Source organism: Ambystoma mexicanum, chromosome 7p (genome assembly GCF_040938575.1).
Source record: "Ambystoma mexicanum isolate Mex_15411 chromosome 7p, UKY_AmexF1_1, whole genome shotgun sequence".
Classification (NCBI taxonomy): domain Eukaryota; kingdom Metazoa; phylum Chordata; class Amphibia; order Caudata; family Ambystomatidae; genus Ambystoma; species Ambystoma mexicanum.
In genome coordinates this window covers 602,602,444-602,630,045 of record NC_090939.1, presented here as the reverse complement: position 1 = coordinate 602,630,045, position 27,602 = coordinate 602,602,444, and the positions used below count along the sequence as shown (strand labels likewise).

Genomic DNA, 27,602 nt, shown 5'->3' with positions numbered 1-27,602 from the left:
GTTCGTATAGGTATTGCATCCCTATGATGGAATCTAGATGTTGCTAATAGTATGTCTATGGACCTCAATCTTGGCTCGAAATCATTGGGGATTTCATGGCACCATGCAGAGTCCTTTATTAGATCTTGGTTAAAGGAAGGGGTGTCCTTAAAATCTGCCAGGATCTTAAAGAGTTCACTGGTATTGGAGCATGCATTGTTAATCCTGTTATTGAAGTAGGTGGATTTGGAAGTAGTGATGGTAGTTTTAAATTCCTTCACTGCTGGTTTGTAGTGAACTAATGTGACAGGGCTAAGGTTCTTGTGCTAGGCTCTTTTACGTGCTCTTTGTCTGATGGTGATGTCATCGGAGAACCACGTGTTTTTGTGCCTGAGGTTTGATTATTTTGCTTTTCAGTGGTGCCAGAACTGAAATGACTTGCTTTATGGAGGATATGAGGTGTTCCACTAGATGGGAGAACCCAGAGAAGTTGGCGAGTGGTTTGAGACTGGATGATAAGGGGACAGTGAATTTATCAAGTGTGACATTTTTAAGGTTCTGTGATAGTTTTTTACTCTTGGTAGTGTATTCATTTTTGCTGGTGGTGCAGGAAAATGCACAGTGGCGTGAATCATAAAGTGATCGTACCTTGCGCACAATGAGACCTCGATACGTGACATGGATGAATGTTGAGTCAAGTGAGTGACCACTTCTGTGTAGCCTCCTTCACCCATTGTATGAGCCCTGTAGAATTCAAGGAGTCGATGAGTGAGGATGCCTGTTTGTCTATGGGATCATTCGCCCAGTTGAAGCCCCCCCCCCTAATGATGAATGGGGTTTTTGGTTTGATAAAAAGAGTGAGCAGCTCTTCAAAATGTGGCCTTTCTCTTGGGGGCCTGTAAAGGGTCAAGATACTTAGAGAGGAGTTGTCCGAGGTCTTGATTTTTACCCATAGTGATTTGCAGTCATCTGGACTAGTGTCAGCAATCGTATGGCAGTCAAGGTACTTTTTGCACATTAGTGCTAACCCTCCCCCTTTGCTCTTTAGTCGATCTGATCAAAAGATCACGTAGTTGGGGGAGGTGGGTGGATAATGTGGCTTCACTGGGTATAGATGCCCACCCCTGCAAATCCACCCCTGGGATGGGATTTAAACATTGTTTTAAGTAAGCTCATGGTTCTCCCTTTTGAGTCTATGCTTAAGGGGAGCCTCAAAGATCTCACAGCCATATTTCTTAGGGCTTTCACTTGCATAAGAGTTGGTGAACGCCAGGCATTGTCCATTACAGAACTTTTTGTCACAATACATAAAAACAAGGTGGTCCTTAGAACGCACCCAAGTATTGCACCAAAGTTAATTTCTGAATTCCATGTCAACATATCTATTGAACACGCAGAACTCTGGAGAGGGAGCCCTCCATAAACTAGATGTTAGGTGGTGTGTCATGTACTGCCTCAACAAGACAAAGCCAATTGGGAAAACAGACCACTTCTTTATTTCCATAGCTGCAGGAAGAGAAGGGAAGGCAGCCCTTTCTAAATGGATATTAAAATGCATACAGCAATGTTACGGGTTATCCAACAAGGAATTACCATGTACACATAGGGCTGTTAGGGAGAATTCTCTTAGAAAGGCTAATTTCCCAAACCTAGAGAGTCCCCCAGCAGCTTTGCTGGATTTTTGGGGTTTGTTTTTTCTCCTGCTAAGAGTGAGACTCTTTCCTTCCCACTCTTAGACATGATTTGAGGTATGTATTTGACTTGGTATGTGTTTATGGGCTCTTTTACTCCATAGGGTATCATCTGTTTTGGTATATGTGTTACACAGCACCCTCGGTGCAGTAACACAGGGGTGTCCTAGTGACCCCCAAACATAGACTCCATACCCTGGGACTGACTGTCTCCCAGGGCATGTAAAGTCACCATTGGCTTTATTAGTCCAAAATTGTGAACAAAACCAGTACAAACCATCATATTGTGGAAGTACTGGAAGGGGTTAATTAGACTGCCCCTGGGTCTGTTTCCAAGGGGGCACTGTCCAGTCCCCGCCCTTATCGAGTTTCTGGCTGGTGGCAGTGGTTACCACGCGAAATATTCCACCGGAATATTTCCTATGGGATTTTCCCATTCATTTTAAACGCACCACTTTTTTGGTGCATTGTAAAGATACCGCCGGTTTATTTAATTGATATAAAATAGCCGGTTGGGTCTTTTCGCCAGAAATCTTTTACAAAATGGCGTATGTGTCAGTCTCTGTAACTCCAACCAAGGTCGGGCCCTTTGTTCCACTTTTTGGCGGGCTTCTCCACAGAAGCCCTCCAACTGGTGCCACTCTGTCTGGGATTCATAGGATGTGTGGGTGGGGGAATTGGCACCCTGGACTGCGTTGCCTTAGCAACCCAAGTCGCACTCTGTTCTAATTGGCCCAGTGGTGAGCCGCCCGGTTCACCACTTAGCATGTATGAGTGACAGCTAGGCTGTTGAATGGGGTTTTTTCTGCATAAAAGCTGGGCTTTTGGGACTGGAACTTCAGAAGTCGCCATAGACCTGAGAAATCCGGAGAGGGGAGAAGCTGACCCATCTGCAACGACGCCACCACCGGTGGAGCCCTGCTGCAACGACCTCACCACTTCCCCGACAAGAGAAGATCTTCTGCTGCAAGAGTCGTCTCCCTCTGAGCTGGTGGGAACAACCAGTTCGACATTCACCTTCCAGGACGTCCCTTGGTCGAATCGCCAGTGCCAAGCACCAGGCGGCCGGATACCCAAGCTTCAGTCCAGCAGGACCGCGAATAAAAGGAACGCACCTTTTAACTGAACAAACTCTGCGACTGGTTTCATCCCTGGACGGTGCAACGACTCCAAGTTTCCTCCTCGACGAGATCTTCTCCTTCCCTGGTCGAAACCACGAACTGCACCCGCTGCCAGGAACAACTGCCACCAGTGGAGCTTCATCACTTTTAAAGGTACTGTGTTCCACCTGGCCTCCCTTTCCACGGATTGATAAAGGTGACCCATAAATCCTTGGCTTTCCAACTGGGTTGGCCCCCAGACCTTCTAACTTTATCTTTCGCATCAAACCAACCTCTTTTGAACATTTTTGCAAAGACTTGAGTGCATTTTTAAACTGTGTGATCTTGGGCACATTTCGCCTTGCTCCATGTAAAGTGGCCTTGGCCTATGAACTATGACTCTGCAGTAGACTCTGCCTTCACTAGCTTGCTCTGATCTTAGAAAAGTGTTGGGAACTGTTTTATTTTCATGACCTGTCTTTTTCTCTCCCTATAACTTAATTATTGGAGTGCCATCTAAGTTAAGCGCTCGCATCTGTTTTACAAATAGTGGTGTTTTGACCTAGACTTGTCTAATAATTATTAAGGGAGGTGTGTATACTTTTTCTGATTGTGTTTGAACTTGCTTTGATCTATAGTGCTTAGTGTATTTCCTAAAGTGTTTTAAATAAATAATTATATACTTTTGATACCAAGCTCTGGTCAGTGTTTGTTGGCTCCACTGTGTTTCTGGCCCTATTGTGTATCTTCTGTATACTGCCCTACTCATCTTGAGAGAAGTCTGACTGCTCAGCCACAGCTACCAGGTAAATCTGGGTGGTACAGACTGCTACGAATTGGGTTTACTGCTTACTCCTGTAGTCTTAATCTTTTTGCAGTGTTCCCCAAGGGAACTGCACAGGATTCTGCCTAACAAGAGCACACACTGCACGCAGTAAAAGTGCCACATTGGCCATCATTGCAAATTATTTTCCTTTGGATTATTTTCCTTTGGAGGGAAACTGTAGAGCATCTACGTGGTGTTCAGTTCACACATTCACTCAACATTACTGTGTAGAACAAGCAAGGAGTGACTCCCAGGTGGGACAGGCGGTGTTAAAACATCTGTTTCCCTCTGTTCCTTCTAACACCCCACCTCCTTCCCCTGGTACTACTCGCTGGTATATGCAAAGCATGTGATTCATAGCAGATCCACAAGCCTCAGAAGACAAACATTACATACCTGTAATTCTCTTTCTGGCGCTTATATCTGCTTAGATTCACATGCGCCCACCCTTCTTCCCCTCATTGGCAGTAGAAGTTACATAGACAGCATACACCTTTTATCCTTTTACTACACTCTTCATGCAACCTCAAGTCCGAAATAAAACAATCTGAGGACCTTGCAGCATGAAGGACCATGGGTACAGTACAGATCACAGTAGGGATAGTATTACAAACACGCCCCGTCGACGTCCCTTTTCGATTTCAAAAACAAGTTATGTAATGCTCAGCACCAACCACTGGATGTTGGCCTATGCAAAGCATGTGGATTTAAGCAGATGCAAGCATCAGAAAGAGGTTTACAGGTATGTTTGTCATATATAAATGAATATATATATATTTCTGAGGCTTGTGGAATCTGCTTAGATCACATGCTGTGCATAGGCCGACATCTAGTGGAAGCTGCAGAGTATTACAGTTTGTTTTTCGAAACTCGAAAATGGGCGTCGACACAGGGCGTGCCAGTAATACTATCCCTAGTGTGACATCCACTGTACCCATGATCCCTCACGCGTCTAGGACCCTCAGATTGTTTTCTTCCGCCATGCTGGTCGGAAGCACTGAGCGGAGCTCCCTGACTTAGTCAGATTTTGAAAATATTGTTATATATTTCCCCGTTTATTCCACCTATACGTCGAGTCTCCGAACATCGACACTCGACGCCGGATCGGAGAAAATTCAACCGTCGGACTACAGCAACGGATTTGGGCCTCGGAAGGCCTCTGGCCTCGGAAGTCCTCTGGACTCGGCCCTGCAAGTAGGGAGAGTGGGGGGTGGCACATATCCTACACTCTGATTAATATAGGTACATTACTTATATTCCTACACTCCCAGCCTGCTGCCATAGGGTGCGTATGGAGGGTACCCCCTTTCAATTTTGCCCCAAGTGCAACCGCAAGTATCCTTGGGTTGACAAACACGCCACGTGTAACCTCTGCTTGCCGAGGGACCACCCCGAGGCGAATTGCAGAGCGTGCAGTCGGTTTAAACCGAAGACCCTTAAGGACCGTTCGACAAAGTGTTGGGCCCACCACGCCAGGCGACAAGAGGCCATGGCCACGCAGGGTGCCTTCAGCGATGCCGTACTTTCGGACGGCAAGGGCAATGTGGCGTCGATGGACAGGCAAGGGCAAGTCCCCGACCTCGGAAGGTTGTATGGCAGGGCAGCTATGGGGAAGACCCCCGGCGACACGAGCGCTACCCACACCACTTCCAGCAAACAAAAGTCCAACCGAGACTCGACGCGCACGTCGAGTTATCGGAAAGAGGCACGTAGAGAACGGTCCACCGAGTCGGTGTCCTCTGGGCGTTCGCGTTCGAGATCGCCTCATGTCACCAAGCAACCCTCCACTGTTGCTAAAGGTGCCTCGCTCCCCTTAGTGACTGAGGTTCGGTCGTCGGAGGATGATGCCGACCTCTTCCCCCAAGCCGCACTCCAGGAGTCGGCGTCTGCAGGCAGCGGTAAGGCTGCTACCAAATCCATTACACTCTCCAGAGACAGGGACTCTACCCCCGAATTTCGACGCCAGGCATCGAAAAGCTCTGATGGGGCCCAAAAGTCGGGGAAGCACTCTTCCACCCACGGGGAGGGGGAAAACAACAAAGTAAGCAGTCCCAGCCTACTTCCACTCCTTAAACTACATTTTACTCCACCTAAACAGACGGACAAGTCTCAGTCCCCTGTCCCTAAGGCCCCTGTTCAAACCAGTAGGTCTAGTCAGGATAAAACAGGGAAAGCACTCCAGGAAAGAGTTATTCCCAGTTCAAGGGAATGGTCCAGTGATGACATAGAGGAATGTCAAGGATGTCATCATTGGCAGATTTCTATGCCGAGAACCCGGAACACTTTCTCTCTTATACCCCAGAAGGGTCGACTCCCTCAGGCTCGAAGGATCCAATACCCCCAAGTAGGAAGTCCCGGGGTGAAGCACAATCTTCAGACCCCTTCTATATACAGCCCTATTCTCAATACCAGGAAGATCCATCCTTTGTTGAGGATCCAGACGTGGGCATGTTCGAAGAACAAACTGGGACAGGCTATTATGGGGATGATGAGGACCAAGAGGAGGAGGAGGAGGAGGAGGAGGAAGAGGACGACCCAGATACATACAGGGTAGATTCCCCGGTAGAGAAAGAGCCCGCGGTTACAGACTCCCCTGTCGACAACCAACCTCTCCTGAATGAGGTCCTGTCCAGAGCAGCACAGCACTTCCACATTGACACCCAGGGTGCTCAGGAAGAGAGGGACTTTGCAGAGGAACTGGTGGGAGAAAGGAGACCTGTTGCTCAGGCCATCCCTATCCTTAAGTCAATAGAAAGGAGGATAGACCTTTCCCTTGTTAACCCCAATCTCACTAGGGCAGTAAACCCCAGAATTGAAAAGCTTTTCAGGGCAGCCCAATCTGACCAACTATACATAAGGGGACATCTCAAACCGGACTCCCTGGTTGTTACAAACACCCGTAAGAGGGCGGGAATACTCTTGTCATCGTCCAAAGCTCCCCCCGACAAGGAGAGCAAGAAGATTTATGGCTTGGGCAGGAAAGTAGCCTCCACTTCCGCCTACCAGGCAAGGATTGCAAACTCCACCACCCTGCTGGCTAGTTACAACTGCCACCAATGGGAAGAAGTCACGGCTCTCATAGACTCCGCTCCAGAACCCTTAAAGAGCCAATTGGCACGAGTTTCGGCAGAGGGGAGAGCAGTGTCAGGTTGCATTTTAAAATCCACCTTTGATGACGCGGATAACACCGGCAGATTAATGCTCAAACTATTCCCAAGGCCAGGGTACTACATGGAACACTAACCAGCAGTCTACCCAGAGTTATGGCAGGGGTAACAAAAGAGGTCGTGGTAGGGGTAGAGGCAGTCCCAATAAAGGAGGGGGCACGCCTCCACCAAAACAGTGACGCTCCGTTCAGGGTCCCTTCTCACGCATCCCCAGTAGGGGGACGCATTTCCATCTTCACCCAAGCTTGGGAAGGGATCACATCAGACAGATGGGTGCTCTCCACAGTGTCCCCAGGATACTGCATAGAACTCCTAGAGCATCCCCGAAACCACCCTGCACGACAAAGAATACACTCCTTAGACCACCAGTAGATCCTACTAGAAGAGATCGAAATTCTTCTCACAAAGGACACGAAAGAACTCGTCCCGGGACACCAGGTAAAAAAGGGTATTTATTCAACTTGCTTCCTTGTGCCAAAAAAAGATTTGACAATGTGCTCAGTATTGGATTTACGGCCTGCAAACAAGTATGTCAAGCCCCAAAAATTTAGCATGACTACTCTCCAAGAGGTAATTTCCCTCCTAAAAAAGGGGGGATTACATGGCAACATTGGATATGAAAGATGCCTATTTTCATATTTCCATGTTCCCAGCGCACAGAAAATATCGGAGCTTCAAGGTGGACAGTCAGCACTACCAGTTCAAGGTACTGCCCTTCGGGATAGCCTCGGCTCCAAGGGTATTCACCAAGGTACTGGCGGTGGCGGCGGCACACCTAAGCAGGGAGGCAATCCCAGTGTACCCTTATCTGGACGACTGGCTCATCACGGGGGAGACCCCAGTAATTTGCAGAACAGACATTCAAAGAACTATCAACCTCCTCTTCGAATTGGGCTTCTCCATAAACGAGAAAAAAAAAGTCTGGTGCCCAGCACCTCCAAGCAGTTCCTAGGAGCTGTTCTAAATACTCAAGAGGGGTTGGCTTTTCCTTCAGAGGAAAGAATTCAGAATATACTACTGCAAATTCCGCAATATCAAACCAGTCGCCAGATAATAGTACGCAAAGCAATGCATTTTCTGGGCATGATGGCGTCATGTATTTACCTGGTCGCCCGCGCATGTGTCCCATGCAAGAATGGTTGGCAAAACTGAGGTCTCGGGCAAGTGGTCAGTGGGACGATCTAGTCGTCGTTTCGCCAACACTTGTACAAAGCCTCCACTGGTGGACAAGAGACAATCTATCCAAGGGAAAACCCTTTCACGATCCCGAGATACAGGCGGTAGTCACGACGGACGCATGCCTGACAGGATGGGGAGCTCACCATCTCCACCACACCGCTCAGGGTCTCTGGGCTCACACAGTGGCCAAGAATCACATCAACCTGCTAGAGCTTCTGGCAGTTTTCAGAGCACTTCAAGCGTTCGAGCCCTACCTACTGAACCTCTCGGTGCAGATCCCAACGGACAGCACGACAGCCATGTTCTACCTGAACAAGCAAGGAGGGACTCGTTCGCCAAATCTGTCCAGACTTGCCCAGAAAATTTGGATATGGGCACTCAGATGGAACATCTTTCTGTCATCTCAACATGTTCCAGGGGATCTCAATTCCCTAGCGGACACTTTGATCAGAGATCCCCTTCCGGAGGAACACGAATGGTGTCTACACAGAGATATCGTAGAAGATCTCTTCTCTCAGTGGGGTTTCCCCACTATAGACCTATTCGCCACAAGCGAAAACGGACAGTGCCCAGGATTCGCATCCAAGTTTCCCCAACCAGACTCCCTGGGGAACGCCCTGTGGATGAACTGGTCAGGGATGTTTGCGTACGCTTTTCCACCAACTCCTCATCAGGAAGGTGGCGAACAAGATGAACAGAGTCGATGACGCTCGTGCTAGTTGCTCCCATGTGGGCGAGACAACCGTGGTTTCCACACCTACGCAGACTTTCGGTGTGCGATCCCATCAAACTCCCGGGCTGGTACAATCTTTTGTCCCAGCACCAAGGTCTGAAGGTGCATCCTCTACCCAACTCCATGAACTTAGCAGCATGGCTCCTGAGGTCATAGAGTTTGGACATCTCAATTTACCACAGAGATGTATGGACATCCTAAAAGAGTCTAGGAAACCGAACACGAGGCATTGCTACTTCGACAAATGGAAGAGATTCGTTATCTGGTGCCAGAATAAACCAATCAACCCAGTTGATTGCACTCCTTCCACAATTGTGACATACATGCTCCACCTGCTGGACGCAGGTTTGGTTTTCAACTCACTAAAGTTACACCTGGCAGCACTGTCAGCGTACACCACCTCACATAGCAAGGTGTCGTGGTGGAAGGTACCCGTGGTTAAAGCATTCATGGAGGGAGTAAAGAGACTTCATGCCCTATATCTAACCCACCACCAGGATGGGACCTGAACATGGTGCTATCTAAACTCATGGGCCCCCCATTCGAGCCCATGCATAAGACAAGTCTCAAACACCTGACCTAGAAGACTGCCTTCTTAGTAGCCATTACATCCATAAGAAGGGTCAGTGAAATTCAGGCTCTGTCAGTGCAGGATCCTTTCTTTACTATTCATAAGGATAAGCTGGTTTTACGGACACACCCTAGGTTCTCACCTAAGTTTATTTCTAAATTCCATGTAAACCAGTCCATCGAGCTTCCGGCTTTCTTCCAAAACCCACAAAGCTCGGCTGGGTTAAACTACACACCCTAGATGTGCGTAGGGCGGTCCTTTACTACGTAAACAAGACCAGACCACTTGGGAAAACAGATCAACTGTTTGTCTCCGTAGCCACAGGCAAAGAGGGAGATCGCGTCTCTAAGGGTGCCATCTCCACGTGGATTGTCAACTGTATCCAGTTGTGTTACTCTCTTTCTGACAAAACTTTGCCTTTTACGCCCAGAGCCCACTCGACAAGAGGCATTGGGGCCACTCTGGCTTTCATTGCAAATGTTCCCCTTGACACCGTTTGCAAAGCAGCTACTTGGAGCTCTATTCACACCTTTACTCAGAACTACTGCATTGACACTCATTCCAAGACAGATACTCAAGTGGGACAAGCGGTTCTAAGACATTTGTTCGCTCATGACCCTTCTCACATCCCACCTCCTTCTAACACTGCTCGCTAATCTATGCACAGCATGTGATCTAAGCAGATTCCACAAGCCTCAGAAGGGATACATTACTCACCGTAATCGTATTTCTGATGCTTGTGTCTGCTTAGATTCACATGCGCCCGCCCTTCCTCCCCTCTGAGAGAAGGCGCATGGATGCTTGTAGTCTTATCTATCTTATCTGCTTAGTTAATCTGTACTCGGGATACTCCTCATGCTACCTCATGTCAGGAAAAAATACAATCTGAGGGTCCTACACGCGTGAGGGATCATGGGTACAGTGGACCTCACACTAGGTATAGTATTACTGGCACACCCTAGTTCGACACCCCTTTTTTTCGAGTTTCGGAAAACAAACTGTAATACTCTGCAGCTTCCACTATATGTCGGCCGATGCACAGCATGTGAATCTAAGCAGATACAAGCATCAGAAATACGATTACGGTGAGTGATGTATCCCATATATGTGTGTTCTGTGACACAATATAGCCACTTAGAGGTATGCTTGTGAGGAATTCGACCATCAGCACAGTGGGTGTGCACTCACATAGGCTTTTTTGATATTTTTTTAAAGAAATTGAATAATGGGAGAACAACCTCAGAAAATGTGTGGAGCTAAACCACACGCATGTTCCTATGCTCATTGCACAACAAACGCACAGTCACGTGTACCCTCGATGAACACAGCCTACAGGCGCAGTCCCCGTTATGTTCAGCTGAAATGTGACAGCCATGGGGGTACATAAAAGAATCTCTGTAAGGCAACACCTTCCTCCTGCCATGGGCAGCCGAGTTAAATATCAAAGGCTCCATGCATCTGCCCTGTTTGTTGTCAAGGTTCTGGTGGTGGCAGCGCATACTAATGAGTTAATTGAAACAGGCCTGCGAGAGGCCTGAACGCAGAACTGAAAAAGGGGGACAGGAAACCAACACCTCTTTGATATGCAATGTGTCAACTTGAAGCTAACTCCCACCCCTCTGTGTGAAGGGCAGCGATTGTCATGCCTGGGACAACTGTTTACAGTAGGCAACCCCTGCAGTGGCACCCCCTTTCAGTGGAAAGAAGTATGATTTGATGGAGACAAAGTCTGTTCTCACCACAAACTTCAAGGGAGAGGGTAGGGTGGGGAGAAGGGATGATACGACAAGGCTATGTTTAATCCCTAGGGGATTGGAGGACAAGAAGTGCCGTTGGTTACAAGGTTAGGGAGAGATGAGGCCTCGATGGATTACACTGAGAACAAGGACTAGGGGATTGGGGGGTAATGTTGATCTTATTTGTCTATTTGTCTTGTTATAAAAATGCAAATAAAACGTGTTTATAAAAAAAAACGTCAAGGGAGACCTGTGCTTTGATCAGGAGCCACAGAGAGCTCAATTAACCAAAGAGACACTTTGATCCATAACAGACAGGAAGTTGGGTTGGATTTAGTAGTACATGTTATCACCCCTTACCTTTCTTGTTGCAAAGCACTCTGGTTATGACCTCACGCATAACAGAAGATTGTTGGTGGGGACCCAGGATTGGTACATTAAGGTAGGCTTAGCCTGCGACAGTCACAAGGGCCCATTTGGCTTTAAAAGAGGACTGAGCCCCTCTTTTGGCAGATCATCCAATGACTTCAAAAGGAGTAAGGAGGACTCATTTGGACCCTGACTGAAGGTACAGTTTGCTTACAGCGTCCCCAGTGAAGAAAGGCCAGGATTTCCAAGAGGGAAGCAAGATCCGCCCCACCCTTAAACATCACCCAGGGAACTGAGGGAGATACTGAATCCAGAGGACCCTCCAGCAGCTCCAGAACCATTACCCAGCCAGCACACAGCGTGCCCTGCTAGGTTCTGCCAGCAAGCTTCCTAGGTGGAAAGTGCCGGAGAGCCTCTGACCAAAGGACAAGGCTGTTGGCTGCAAACTCTCCTCAGCTATGGCCCGTCTGCCTTAAAAGGACAACACATGCCAAGCGAAGAAGCTATGAGGAGTGCCACAACAAGCATCAACCAGCATCCATCTTTTAAGGGCATTTATGAGGCCGTCGAGCCCTCGAACCGCGACCGGCTGTACCACTGACTGTTGTCACACTCCAGTTAGTAAAGCCGTCAGACACCTCGCCCAACGTTCCAGATTTGCCAACCAGCACAGAGACAACGATTCTTGACCCCGAGCCGCTGTGTAGATCAGCCTGCTGCCGTCCGTCCAGCCTCACTTGCCGAACTGACTGCTGCCTGATACCCGCAGCTGTGTCCCATCTTGAACTCTGTCGCAGGAGCTGCAAAGCATCCTGGAACCAACTTCATGCTGAGAATCAAGATCATCTCAAGCACCAGGTACATTGTGGCTCTGTCACCCTGGTCCTTCTCCGAAGGCCCCTAGTGACATTTGCCACCCCTTGCTCCCTTGGTGCGGAAACCAAATAACCTTGAACAGTTAAGACAGATTGCTTTACAGACTACCCTCATGTTAGTATCCAGAGTGCATCCCTTTCCTTCGGGAAACTGTCTGTCCTCTGTTTTCCTTTACAAGGTGAGTTCTAGTGTGCTAGAACTGTCTGTTGTAATAATAATAAAGTAGATATTTGTATACAACTTTGACTGGACAGTCCCTTTTTATCATTGGGAAATAAGTGTATTTTCGCTGTGTTGCAACTAACCACCAAACCACTACCTTGCGGAGATAAGCCTGCCGTTCGTCCACGTTACCAAAATTGGACAAGGAGGTTTATAATTTACTTGTGTTGCCCTTCTGGTGTACTAGAGGTGTGGGGCTGATTGATGGTTTGGACACACATATTCATCCCTGGTGCCCTGGAAGTTGATTCATCGCAATGCCTCTAATCACATTCCATTCATCCTCTGCACCCATCCACATTCATTTTGCAAAAGGCAAAGAAATAAATAGGATTCCTACCTTCACAGAAACTGCACAAAAGTGTGGCTAGGAGACCAGGGTGTGAAGAGCTAGGATTTTGTTCTCGAAAGAGGCCAAGGATGGGTGTGGGAGGGTGAAGGAAGTAGAGGGATGGTAGGGGCCTGGAAAGAATGCAAGCCCATGGATGTGTTTTGGGGGTGCATAGTGTATAAAATATACACACACCCACAATTAAAGGGGACGTAAGAGGACGTCAACAACACACTTTGAGCACATCACAGTCGTTCTAACGATAAACCGCAATGGTAGGATTGAGTGTTTACATTGGAAGAAACGATGATTGGAAGTTTGCTTCAAACATCTTATACCTATTGAACAATTCTGAGTTTCACAGATTGGGCAGGTGAGGAATAGAAGAGGACCAGGACTAGAAGGCAATGTTGCTGTTGGAAGTAGGGAGAAGAAATTGCAACCGAGGTGGCGCAGCAAGGAGGCGAGCAGAGGATAGTGCAAAGTTGAGAGTGGAGGTGATGAACAGAGGAGGGAGTAAGATGGAAGGAGGAGCAGCGAGAGGATTCGGTACAGTGGAGTAGGGAAAATAATTGGTAGACCTAAATGGAAGAGAAAAGTAAGAAACTAGTGAATCAAAGTGGAGGACAAGAATGAATGAATGAAGGAAGATAAGGAGCAGAGTGGGGATGCACTGTAGTGGAGAAGAAAGCAAGAAGAACAGTGCGCGAAGGAGTCAAACGTGGGTGAGGAAGTAAGAACAGAGTTGGAAAAGAGAGATGAGGACATGAGAAGTGCAGACTTGAGAGGCAGAATAAAAAGCAGACAGGAAAGAGCAGAGGAGGCGATAAGAATAGAGAGACATTTTTTGGGGAAGTGACGTGGAGCAATGAGCTGGGTGACAAGGCCATAGAGAGGAATGAGGAGGCAAGACAGATGAGTTGGAGGGAATGATTAAGAGGTTAATTGGAGAGAAGGGAGCTAAAGGGGCGACGGGGAAAGGTCCGTACAATTCTGAGAATAAGCCGAACCATCCATTGGGGCAAAGAGCTTGGATATCAGTTGAGAGTTTGGAAGAACCAGCAGAACCAGGTCCCCATCTTTGACATGAAGAAGTGAAGCTTGCTAATCCCGGGGTCTAACAACTGTATAACAGTCAGACGCTAGACACTCGACGTTGCCCTCAAGAAGTCTTAATGAACTAGGTGTGGTGGTGGAACCCTGTATCAAGCCAACCCATGAGCATCAACGTGACATACTACTAATGCAGATCAAGCCAAGAAAGTCTCTTGTCAGGGATGTATCACGAGGACACTTAAAACCCCAGTGACTGTGAGTAATTGTTTGGCAACCAATTAGGGCAGAGTTAGAAAGGCAATAGAGGGAAGAACTGAGGACCACAGTCCTAAGGCATCTTGGTTCTTTTGTACCTATTCTTGAAACCCCCATCCCGTGCCCGCAGTTAAACCCAATCCCCGTGTGTTCTGTTGTTTGAATAAAACTCCTGGACAGCATATGTTGGCACATAGTTGATTGCTGATCCCTCGGCTTTGACAGCTCCTTCATTAGAAAATGGCTCGTAAATGCTTGGGTGACGTGCACGTCATCTTGGCGGCACCACCTTATGAGGCACACAGATGACTAGACCAGCTTAATGGATGGGGGAATCACAGGGTAACATTTGGACATACCCCACTCTGAGACTTGAGGTCGGTCAGGGAGCCTATCTATACATACTAACCCATAGGGAAGTTTGTGGTCGGGACTCACTAAGGGAGGTCGGTGAACCATCCAGGACAAGCACAGTCACAGTTCAGGACTTTTGCCTGAACAATTATCTAAAGCAGATGTGCAAATTGTTGGTCTTCAATTCGGATGTGCCCTGCAAAACGTCCCAGAAGATAGAAGAGGTAAGCAAGCCCATAAGACATTAAGGCCGTACTAAAAAGCTCTGCATCATAGGGACACTCCCTTGAGGTCAAAGGCTGATGTGTTTCAATGTTTTAACAGTTGTCTGCACCAACCACTAGATGGCAGGGTTATGCACATACAACCTGTGCGTCTATAATGGACCCAGCTGTTCAGGTAACAAACGTAAACAGTGTATTCACCTTAACATTGCCATTTTTGATAATCATCTTTTGTGCCACAGGAATACTCGAATTTTTCCACCATCAGCTGAAGGACATTGTTGAGTATGCAGAACTCAAGACAGTGTGTTTTCAGAACCTGCGCGAAGTTGGGAACGCTATGCTCTTCTGCCTCCTTATTGAGCAGAGTCTGGTAGGTAGCAGTTTTATTTACTACCTTAATCACATTTATTACTGATTCTTGTATTCAACTGATCTAGAACATTCTGTAACTTATGCCCGCCTTGTCCAAACGGTCACTCGCCCAGGCAAGCAGTACATTTTATTGGAGGCCCTCATCCCTTAGAGTCCTCTACTTTTGAAATAGTCCCGGACTCGAACTGAATTTCCAAATCTTAAAATGGCCACCTGAGGGCATCAAAAAGCAGGGCTGACTCATCTTCTTTGAAATGAGTGCGGGTCTGTATTTTTGCACTCATACAATAATGTATTAGGCGTTTTGTTTTTGCTTTGTCATGCTGCCCATGAAGGCTAATGGTTTAAGACTTCCGGGAACTCCAAACGAAAGTGACTAGATTTTCAAAATAAAAACCCGGGGTGGGGGCAACCGACATTAAAGTAGGGCTAACTTTTGACAGCGCTTCGGTGGTTGCCAGGGCACTGCACTTCATTAGCGGTTGGGGGGAGAAGGATGTTTTGTCATGCGTTGGCCATAGTAACAAGATTAAGCTTTTGCTCCAATTGATATTGCAGGCATGCCTGAATCATGAAATCATGAATGAGTCTCTCTGGTGCAATCGGTTAATGCTACAGCTGATGTAAAATGTGGTGTTTCGAGGCCACCCAGGGGATGACTTACGTTTAATTCTTACTGTTAAAATATTATATTCGGCACTGCTGTTGCTGTACTTACGTCTTGTTTGTGCACCGATTTAAAATAAATACAAATGATAAAAACAATTATTTGTTTATTATATCAGAAACTACCACGATCTTGATTTGTAAAGTGCAGCTTATTTCTTCTGTGCGAGATTGTGCATTCCTACCTACCGGCGTCAGCTATCTAAAATCCTATTAAAAAAACCTGAACGGCAGGGTTTTAAAAGGAAAAATACTCTGGAAGGGGTGACATAGCACTCAATTTCAAAGGAAAAATACTCTGGAATGGGGTGACATAGCACCCAATTTCGGGACAGTCCAGGCAAAATCATGACGTCAGGTTACTCTACTCCAAACGCAAGATGCTGGTATCGCTGCTGTTTGGCCCTTGGTTAAGATTGACCGGACGTCCTCGGTTTGCCGGTACCACACCCGAAATAAGACCCTTGTCAACAAGTGCCTTGAGTGTTTTTAATTTAAAAACCTTGTCCCGGTTTTAGGAAAGGAGGGTGAGACGGCAACACATCAAGGTGGCATTTATAGATAATAAACAGTTTAGTACCCTAGCTTCCCACAAACTCCTTTGTCGCATACATATCTGCCACCCCAGGGTAGGCTCACCCCCCATTTCCCCTCACCTCCAAACTGCCTGTTCACAACCACCTGCATGTACTGATTAGCAGAGACTGGCTAGAAACAAACATTGCACATCCTGTCATAACGATCAAAGTAAAAGCTCTTTTATTTTTAACATGCTTTGTGTCGCAGCCGAATCTGCAGTTAATGTGTAAGAGACGTGCTGGACATTGTATTTATTTTAATGTGCGATCCTAGCGAGTGGGGAGGGGGTTGAGGGAGAACTACGGGTCTTTGAACGGGGTGCTGGCTTAGAACTACTTTTATGTTTCTGGCATGTCCCAGTTTTTATTTCCAAAATCTAGTCCCCCTGCCTGGCCTGCAGCATGATACCAATGCCTGTGCATCTTGCCAGACCATGCACTTTTACAGTCATTATGGAGCGCGCGTTGAAGGTTTTCGCTGCACAAATAGCCAATGTAGTCGCCTGAGAGATTCACCCTGTGGCGTCTGCTGACAGGAGAAAAAGAAAGGAGATAAAGGGCAAAGTCTTCCTGTTCAAGGAGCAAGTCCTTCTCCTAGAGGCACAGGCCTCCCTCACCTTCAAGGAAGCAATGCTTTCAGATTCTGAGCTGGAGCCCCTGCACCACTGCCATTCTTAAAAACATGGATAGCCTTCAACCCATGGCCTCTTCCAATCCGGCGCAAAGAGAGCCCTTCGGATTTTGCATGGCACCAGTGACTCTGGCCAAATTAGCCCAGTTTTAAAATCCTACAAAATTAAAGTTTTGATACCTTATATTGGACTAACTGAAAATATAATGCTGTGCTGGTACAATTAATTAGTTTTCCGAGTCCCATGGACTTCATCAGATGGTGGTTGCAGCATGAAATGAGTAAACAACCCACAGTGTACATTTCTTTCTCCTAGAAATGTGAGCATCTTCAGTTTATACTCCATTTAGTAAGAGTATGTGTAAGGGAGATTTGCATGCAAACCTCTGGTGAGGGCAGAACAACCATCTAACCTAATGGCAGAACAACACATCCAACCAAAATGGAAGGCAATGCCCTCTAAAGGTAAGTAGCTAGTCCGAGCAGTTGGGTGGGAAGGGAGGGCTGGTAACAAAGGTCAGCTACTCAAAACAGTTAACTAAAGAAAACCCCCAACACTGGTATACTGAATAAGTATACACTTCATTAAAGTAACACAGAGAATATTTATCAGTTTAAAAATAAGCACCTTAACCCACATCACTCAAGATACAACCAGTATATGTATGAAGAACACTAAATGTTGATGAAGAAACATTTTGCCCCAGCTGCTAACGTGAGACAAGTATCTGGTGATAAACACTACACACATAGTCTTGAGGCGGGGGCAAGGAAACTTGGACATAATGAAACCGATGGTTCTTATGTTGCCTATGTTGAGGCTGAACGAGGTACCAGGGGTTGCCCATTTGGAGGCCTACTGATAGCCATTAAGAGAACTTTGAGCCTTATATTTTGAAAAATAGATATAAAAAGAAGGTATACGTTGGCAAGTTTTGATTGAAAGGACGGGAAAAGACGGGGGATGGTTTAACCAGTGTTAGCTGGTAAACGTATATCTAAACCCCGAACCTGTTAATATGGTCGAAGCTTTGAATCCCCTGTCCTTTCTATTGCTGGGGGGAAGTTCCAGAAGATGAGTTTCGGTTATGGTTCTGGGTGACTGTAATGCAGATTGTCTGGACGATTGCTGGTATCATGAATCGGCAAGGTCAAAAATGGCTTAGGGAAGCATATGATGGGGGACAAAGTGTACGCCAGGAGTTTGAGGCATGGGACCTGGTGCTGTTTAATGGAAATTTCACGGGTGATGTCCACCCAAACTTTACTTGGCGAAACGGTCTATGGAAGTCAACTATCGACTATTATTTCCTCTACGCAGATTTGTTTCAGAAAGGTGGTACCCCGAACGTAAAAAGTTAAGGATTGAGTGGCCGCACTATGGTTTGTTGCCAGCTCCCTGTGTTCCGGTTAACACTGTTTGCAGGTAAGGCCTTGAACGTTGAAATGAACCCTAGGAACTACCTTGTAAAATGGTCTCCAAGAATAGCTATGGCCTTTGACAGAATGATTGGGAGTCTCTTATGCTTATAGGCTGATGTTGTGTGTTCCCCCGGAAGGGTTTGCTCCCTCTGTGTCTAAAGTTTTAGGGGCTTTATTGCCAGTTAAACAGCTGGTTAAGGGATCCAGAAAGGTGGGCCACAATCATGGTTTTGATCCTTTAGCCCAGGAGCAGAAAAAGCTGTGACTAGAGATTAGGGGGATAAGGAGGACTGGGTCGCCTGGGGTGATGAGGGAGGTTCGTAGGGTTAAACAAATATACATAAATTGGTAAAGGGCCACACATTTCTTATGGGGATCAATGAGACTGAGAAAATGTTGACTGCATGCTGGGAAACAATAGGACGAGATTCTGGCAGATGATTGAGCCAAAGCAAATCCAAGCAATAGCTGAAAATGTATGGTTTAACTATTTCTCATAAGTCTATGTAAAGGAGAGGCTGTTGGGTGGGTGGGGGGCTCTCAATTTGCACATGTTGCCTGGCTGGGGCGACCCTAACCTGGACCCTGGATGATTGCAAGGTTGAAATTGGCTGGATCCCTTTCAGGCAGGTTTTAAGAAGGGGGTGGCAACAGCCCTGAATAGCTTTGTTTTGGCACTTTATGCTGCACGGGAAAGGGATCAGGGGAGGCCTCTTTACTTGGCTTTCTTGGATATTAGTAAAGCTTTTGACCATGTAAACAGAGCCACCCGTCTTTCTGATAGTGGATGCCCCCAACCGTTGATAGGCATTTTGGAGGCTCTGCATTGTGGAATTTTTTAAAAAAAATTAGACTTGCTTCACATGGTGCCTCCTCCTGTTAGAGACAATCTGGGGACTGCGTCAGGGGTGTGTCCTTGGACCGTTTGTATTTTGTTTTTATATAAAGGATATGCATGCCTGCTGGAATACTGCTAGGACAAACCCGCCTAAATTGGGGAAACCTGGCAGTACAATACTTAACGTACACAGATAACATAGTCATCTGTGATATGACTCCGATAGGCTTGCCAGGATAGGCATTTGAGAATTTTTTAAGTAAGCAAGACCTCTCAATTAACACCTTGAAATTGTTTTTTTTTGGTGCTTAACAGGGTGAAGAGTAAATGGAAAAAATGTTGTTGGGATTTGTGAGGTCACGGTTTAGAGGCGGTTAACATGTATAAATATCTGGGCTTGTGTATTCATGATGTAAACGGAAGAAAATTGCCTTAGGCTGAACTTGAGTCGACATTTTTGGCAGTGACTAGTCAATTGATCCAATTTGATTATAAGTTTGGAAAGTTTTAATTTTTACCTGTTTTGAAATTGTTCAAACAGAAAATTGCCCCAAAGTTAGTTTATGGTGTCCAAACAAGGGGAGACGGGGAATGCTGGGCAAGGTTAGAGGCCACGTTATGGTGAGGGGTGTTGCACCTACCGGCCTCAGTCCCAATTACTGGAATACTCTTTGAGTTGGGGCAATTGCCAATTCAGACTGTGAATGATTGGGGAAAACTGCAGTTGTACGCTGGCATAATCTCACCACCTAATGCGTCGTTCTTTGTCCACCTGAATGAACTGTGGGTTAGCGGTACTGACGAATTGGGGCATATGGTGTACGAAAACTCATTCCAAAATTGATTCCTCATCACAGGAATTGTGTACTTCTCCAGCATGGGGTCTGGCATGGATTCACATGCTCATGAATATTCCCTGTCGTCAGGCTGGGAATCCTCGGTAAAGAAAAAATCAGTATCAGTTTCGTTTCTGATCTGTCTTTTTTGGTAGTAACCAATCACTGGTCTCTGGGTCATACTGCCCCCAGCCAATGACTGCCCTCTCCCTAAGCCCTGCCCCTGACAGCCATCCTCAGATTTTTACCGCACGTTCAAGTGTTGGGAGTCCTCCTGCTATAGCTCTTGAGCTTTTACTGCATTTTGCGTTTTTTCAATGTTTTATCCTATTTTTTCGCTCAATCAAGCCTCAAGCTCCACCGTTTCTACTTCCGATCAACGGGGATCCATTTCAGAATTGTCTACGCCCCTCAAGGGTGAAGTTTTCATCGAGTTACGCTTCTTGGAGGATTCCAGAAGTTTCTGAGGCCTACCTCGTGGAAATGGCCCAGGAAAAGGGACACTCGACACCCGGATCCAAGCTGTTTAGGAACTGCCCTGGATGCGGGTTACAGGATGTGTTCAAGGAGGACGAGCATTCTAGATGCCTCTACTGCTTTCACGAAGTAAAAACGCACGTGGAGAAGGACTGTGCATTTTGCATGAACATGACGGATCGGACTATGAGGGATCATTGGACCCGTCCCGCCAACTGGCTGGAAGGAAAGAGCCCAGCAGGTGAGAAGAAGTCTGAGCGGTCTTGTAAGTCCTGTGAGGGTGCTCCGGCGACGGGGGCCCAACAAAAGGCAAAGCACCGTGAGTCCGCAGGCAGCGGGAACGCCGAACGGTCTGGCTCCTTGGCTGCCAGAAGGGCGCACTTTTACCGGCGCCATCAACCACGAGCCAACGCTCTGGCTCGGGGAAGAGAAAATCCGAGAACCCGGCCAAGCTTCTGGAGAGGCCCCGGTCGATCTCGAAGGAACCAGTCGAGGGGGAGCGAGGCAGTAACCCTTCCCCAAGGTGACGGTCTCAAGCGCGCACAAGGTGGTGAAGGCCTTGATTCACCCGGCTAAGGCCTCTATCAACGCAGTTGCGACGACCCTGGCGAAGCCTGTGGAGGCTACCCCAGTGGAGGCGACCTTTGGGGCCCAGAGTTTCCCTGCCACCGTGGAGGGAATCCTCTTCTCAGCCCATCGAGAAGACCCCCGTGAAGATCCCGGTGGAAAAAGGGGGGGCGGCGGTGGCCGTTACAGACACGGATACAGCCTACGAGGAGGAGCTGGTTGAAGTCGTGGAGGGCCTCAATGAGAAGTTTGAGGAGGTCCGGCCCCACGGGAGGAATCACGACGAGGAGGACGAAGAGAGCGATGGTGGTGCCGACGAGGCTCCCATGGAGGAGGAGCAACCATCACACCTGTCGCAACCCGAGCCACAGGACAACTCGGTGGCCATTTTGATGGCAATCCAAACCTTACGCACGGAGATAAGGATGAGATTGCCCCTACCCCCAACGGACGACCCAGCAGAACCGAGCCCGTCGGGAAGCCCTCCAAACAAGAGGAGGAGAGTTCATCCACCCCCGCCCTTCCAGCCCTCACGGCCCTCTCAGCCCTTATCTCCTTCCCCTGGGGATGACACGGGAACAGATACGGCCACGACTGGGAAGGATGATGACGACTGTGGTGACGACGGGATGGGCCTCCCGTCACCACCTCCCCTCCACCCCTTACTTTCTTCTATGCACTTACTCTATCAGAATTGTCCCTGGACCTACCATGATAGCAACCTAGTCTGTCGCTCGCCTATCCCCTTACTGTTGCCCACCTCCCTCCAGCACTATCTGAAACGTTGTCAGGCCTAGTACGATAGTCACTTGTTTTGTTCCTCCCCTCCCTTTCTGCACCCCTCTCCCTCACCTTTTGTTTTCCTCCAGCTCTACCAAAAAATGTCGTCAGGCCTAGTACGGTAGTCGCCTGTCTGTTTTCATTTCCTTCCCACTCTCCCCCTCCCTTCCTTATCTATGTCTTAGCACTTGCACTATCTAAAATCTCATCAGGCCGAGTACGATAGTTAATTTCACATCCTTACTGTTCATGGCCTGTAAGAATGTTGTTGTATTTTCCCTTGTTCCCTTCCTTGCCTTGAAGCGCTTTGAAACACATTGTGTATAGGCGCTATATAAATAAACTATCATATCATTTCACCTCCTCGGGGCCCCCCCACCCAACGAAATTGGCTCCTTCCATGCCATGATTGCCAGGGCATCCGAGCTTTTACAGCTCTGCCCCGAAGAACAGAAGAAGGAAGGCTTCCTCTACCAACGGCACGAGGCCAAGAGGAAGACGGTCCTCGCTGTGCCGTTGCTAGATGACATCTGGGATGAGGGACCATCCACGACACCTGCCAAGAGGGACTGGTACAAGAGCAAGTACCGGGTCCCCGATACCGCCCCTTTGTGCCTTAGGGCACAGCCGACCCCGGATCCGGTCATCTCGGCGGCGGCCAAGAAGAAAGCGGCGGGGCATCGGCTTCATTCAACTTTCCCACCGGACGGCGAGGGAAAGAAACTGGACGCCATGGGACGGGTCATCTCGTCTGCGGCGACGACGATTAAGGTGGCCAACGCCCTAGCGTTTGTGGCCAGCTACGACATGGAGTTGTGGTACAAGATTGCCCCCCCTGTTGGACTTCCTACCATAGGCCCTGGCGATCCTACAGGAAGGTGAGGTGGCGTCGGACCACGCCATAACGGTAGCCACGGACATTGCCGACACCGGTTTCCACCAGTTGGGCAACGGCGTTTGCCTTCGACGCGGGGATGGCTCAAGGCAACAGATTTCCGCCAGGACGTGCAAACCAGAGTTTTGGACATGCCCTTCGACAGGAACAACCTGTTTGGAAAAACAGTGGATGAGTCACTTCAGGCCATCAAGACCGACACAGAGACGGCTCGGGCCTTGGGAGTTTTGCAGCAACGACGGCCGCCCTTTCGGAACTCTGGAGGCAAGGTGTATCCAAAGGATTCTGCAGTGGCTCCTCGATGTACCGGCAGGAGGCCTGCAGAGGACGAGGCAAGTCAGGTGGATCTCGCTGCCATCGCCAGGGAGGCCAAGGCGGCAAGGCCTCTGCCAAGCAAGACTGAACCGGCCGTAGCGTAGGGCCCCCACCTGAGCACCCCGGAGGGAGGCCGGCTGGCAAAGTTCGTCAGCGTATGGGAGTCCATCTCCACCGACCACTGGGTGCTGGATGCCCTGGCCCATGGGCACACTTGAATTTCTAAAAAAGTGCCCCTGCATTCCTCCCGTGGCCAGGAAGGAGAACCACTTGCCTCAACTGCTGTTGGAAGTAAGGGCGATGCTCAAGAAAGGAGCCATCAAGCTCGTCCCAAAGAGTCTCCGGGGCTCCGGGGTGTACTCCAGGTACTTCCTCGTCAGAAAGAAGACATAAGGATGGCGTCCCATCCTGGACCTGCGTCGATTAAACAAATACATCAAGGCACAGAAGTTCCGGAAGATTACCCTCGAACACGTGCTGGGCCAGCTGGAGGAAGGCGACTTCCTATCGTCGTTGGATTTGGAGTATGCATACTTTCACATCCCCATTGTAAAAGGACACCGAATGTTTCTCAGGTTCTTAGTCCAAGGCACTACCTATTCAAGGCCCTCCAATTCTGAGTTAAGTCGGCACCCAGAGTATTCACCAAGTGCCTGGCACCAGTGGCGGCGTGGCTGCGCCTGCAGGGGATCCACGTCTACCCCTACCTGGACGATTGGCTCATCCGAGCAAGAACAAGGGAGCTCGCCGTCGAGCACACAGCGAAGACCGTCCAGCTGCTCACAGACCTGGGATTCTCCATCAACTTCCCCAAATCCCACCTGGTTCTGTCACAGGTTGCACTGTTTCTGGGAGCCAGGCTCAATACAGTAGCGCGATTAGCCTCGCCGTCGGAGGAAAGGACGAAGGCCATCTTGGGCAAGGTGCAGCGTTTCCTGGCCACGGACGTGGCCAGGGTGAGGTCCATCAAGTCCCTTCTCGGGATGATGTTCTCATGCAGCTACCTGGTGCGCCTACGCAGGCTTCGGATGCGTCCCCTACAGGAGTTCCTCGACGCCCGTTGGATGCAAGTTGCAGGCAGTTTCGAAGACAAGATCCCGCTCAACGAAGTTTTCTGCCAAGCAATTTGGTGGTGGGGCAACCACGCACATCTCGCGGTGGGCAAGGACTTTCAGACCCCAGCACACCAGGTGACGGTGACGACGGATGCCTCCCTGGAAGGGTGGGGAGCGCACACCGGAGATCTTCACGCGAGAGGCCTTTGGCTCCTGGAGGAGAGGCCACTCCACATCAACATCCTGGAACTCCGAGCAGTGTTCTGGGTCCTCAGGTCGTTTCTCCCGTCCCTCAAGGAAGGTGGTGAGGATCTTCACCGACAACACCACCACAGTGTTCTACATCCGGAAGCAGGGAGGAACCAGATCCCCAGCCCTATCCAAGGAAGCCCAGGGTCTGTGGCATTGGGCCATGGCCCAGGGGGATGTTTCTGGTACCCTTTCATCTGGCAGGGATAAAGAACACCATCGCCGACTCACTCAGCAGGGAGCTGCGCTCGTGCCACGAGTGGGAACTACGTCAGGACCAAGTGGATCGAGTCTTCCAACGATGGGGCAAACCCCAGATCGACCTGTTCGCAACGGCGACAAACTAAAGTGCCAGAGGTTCGCCAGCAGGTTTCCCCAGCCGAGGAGCATGGACGATGCTTTCTCGTTCCCCTGGGACGGCCTGTTCCTGTATGCTTTCCCTCCATTGCCGTTGCTACTGCGACTCGTCAACCAACTCAAGAGGTCCCGGTGCAGGATGATCCTTGTCGCACCGGTGTGGCCGAGACAGATCTGGTTCCCGGACCTTCTGGACTTGTCAGCGTCCCCACCAGTCAAACTGTCGACGGATGCAGATCTTCTCTCCAGAGTAGGAGGCGCCATACTCCATCATGACCCGGAGTCACTGAACTTGCAGGCCTGGCTCCTGCAGCACTAGAGTTTGGAGGGTACGATATCCCGGCGGACTGCAAGGAGGTGCTTGCAAAGGCCAGGGCGTCCTCAACTCTAAGGTGCTACAGACACAAGTGGAAGAGGTTCTCTGTCTGGTGCCGCGCACAGAAGATCAACCCTCTGCGAATTACGGCCCCTCAAGTGCTGCCGTACCTGCTGTCGCTGGCCAAGGCGGGGCTAGCTCACGCTTCCATCAAGATCCATCTTGCAGCGATTTCCCGTTACACCAGAACTCCGGGACGGTCATCCCTGTGGTCTCATCGCCTGGTGAAGGAATTTATGAAGGGACTGTTCCGATCGTTTCCGCCGGTGAAGGCTCCGGCCCCGGCATGGGAGCGCAACATGGTGCTGACCAGGCTCATGGGGCCGCCATTCGAGCCTCTGCATTCGACACTGTTGAAATTTCTGTCGTGGAAAACAGCGTTCCTTGTGGCCATCACCTCTGCACGACGAGTGGGAGAGATCCAGGCCCTTTCCTGCAAGCCTCCATACTTGACTTTCCACGAGGACGCACCCCTCCTTCATGCCCAAGGTGCCGTAGGACTTCCACCTCAACGAGCCGTTGGTGTTGCCAATTTTCTTCCCGTCTCCTTCGTCGCCGGCCGAGAGGACTTTGCACTCGCTGGATGTAGCTAGAGCACTGAAGTTCTACGTGGACCGCATAGAGAGTTTTCGGAAGACATCACAGCTTTTTGTGAACTTTGGAGAGTGTATCAAGGGAAGGCCCTCTTGAAGGCTTCCATTTCCAGATGGCTCTCCGGCTGCATCATGCATTGTCATCGGTTGGCAAACCGACCGTTGCCCGTCTGTCCGAGAGCCCATTCGACCAGAGCGATCGCTGCTACTACGGCGTTCTTGTCTGGTGTGCCCCTGCTGGACATCTGCAGAGTTGCTACGTGGAGGTCGACGCACACCTTCACGAAATTGTACTGCGTCGACCAAGATTCCAGGGAGGAGTCCAGAGTCGGCCAAGCAGTGCTGTGCAACCTGTTCGCCTGAATGTGGGCCTGGTGAGGAGGTAAGAGTTGCTTAATGTTGAGTTTTTGTAATGCTTAATGTTGAGCCTTGCCTCCTCCCGTGGTTGTGCATGTGTGTACTGCTATGTATTCTTATATTCATGAGCATGTGAATCCATGCCAGACCCCATCCTGGAGAAGGCACAAGTTACTTACCTGTAACTGTTGTTCTCCAGCATGGATCTGGCATGGATTCAGATGCGAACCCTCCCTCCTTCCCCTCTGCGGCTCTTCACTTGGTCATACTGCCATTTTACGTGCTACCAAATCGGAGGATGGCTGCCAGGGGCGGGGCTCAGGGAGAGGGCAGTCATTGGCTGGGGGCAGTATGACCCAGAGACCAGTGATTGGTTACTACTAAGAAAGACAGATCAGAAACGAAACTGATACTGATTTTTTCTTTACCGAGGATTCCCAGCCTGACGACGGGGAATATTCATGAGCATGTGAATCCATGCCAGACCCATGCTGGAGAACAACAGTTACAGGTAAGTAACTTGTTCCTAATCCTGACAAAGTAAAGCAAACGCTGTTTAGATATGTGCAGATACAGCTTATGGCTGTTTTGTTGGAATACCGTTGTTTTAATGATCATTTTACTTGGTCGTTGAGGAATTATAACTCCCCAGACCTGAGAAAGCATCAGTCTATGGCATTTAGGACCCAAATGTTGAGGCTAAAGTTAAATCTTCTCTCCACTATGGATGTTCTGGGCAAAAGGAGAAAGGTCCCTCAGGGCAAAAGGCTCTGTGGGCACTGTGCTTTACATGACAAAACTTTAAAACATTTGTGTGCATCTTGACCAGCTCTGCGTCTGCTGAAAACACTGTGTTACGCCAATCTATACTTGATGAGGATTTATGGATTAGAATCCTTAAAACAAATGAAATTTCCCTGTCTAATAGGTTATTGACATTTTTGAAAATTGTTTTAGTATAGGAGAAAGCGTTCTTACTTTCCATCTTTGCTTTCCTCGTAGTCTCGCGCAGATATTAAGTGGGTGGAAGCGGTCTCTATATCCTGCTGTCAGGTTGATTGGGTCATTTATTGCTCCTTCTTATTAGTATGTACATTTGCTGCTGTTTTAGTACTTTTATTTGGAATGGATTGGGTCCTCCAACGTATTCCACATCTTTGACATGTAATGTCCACAGCTATGCACAGCGTTTGCTTTACTTTGTCAGGATTAGGAACAAGTTACTTACCTGTAACTGTTGTTCTCCAGCATGGGTCTGGCATGGATTCACATGCTCATGAATATTCCCCGTCGTCAGGCTGGGAATCCTCGGTAAAGAAAAAATCAGTATCAGTTTCGTTTCTGATCTGTCTTTCTTAGTAGTAACCAATCACTGGTCTCTGGGTCATACTGCCCCCAGCCAATGACTGCCCTCTCCCTGAGCCCCGCCCCTGGCAGCCATCCTCCGATTTGGTAGCACGTAAAATGGCAGTATGACCAAGTGAAGAGCCGCAGAGGGGAAGGAGGGAGGGTTCGCATCTGAATCCATGCCAGATCCATGCTGGAGAACAACAGTTACAGGTAAGT

General features: G+C 48.8%; 1 protein-coding gene across 1 annotated transcript in view; it reads left to right on the top strand.

Moving 5' to 3' along the window:
- CYFIP1 (cytoplasmic FMR1 interacting protein 1) overlaps positions 1 to 27,602 on the top strand; it is a 1,181,635-nt gene that overhangs the window by 1,002,981 nt on the left and 151,052 nt on the right. The window contains 1 exon segment of the mRNA XM_069636612.1: positions 14,912 to 15,042. Coding sequence (XP_069492713.1) covers positions 14,912 to 15,042 — 131 coding nt within the window.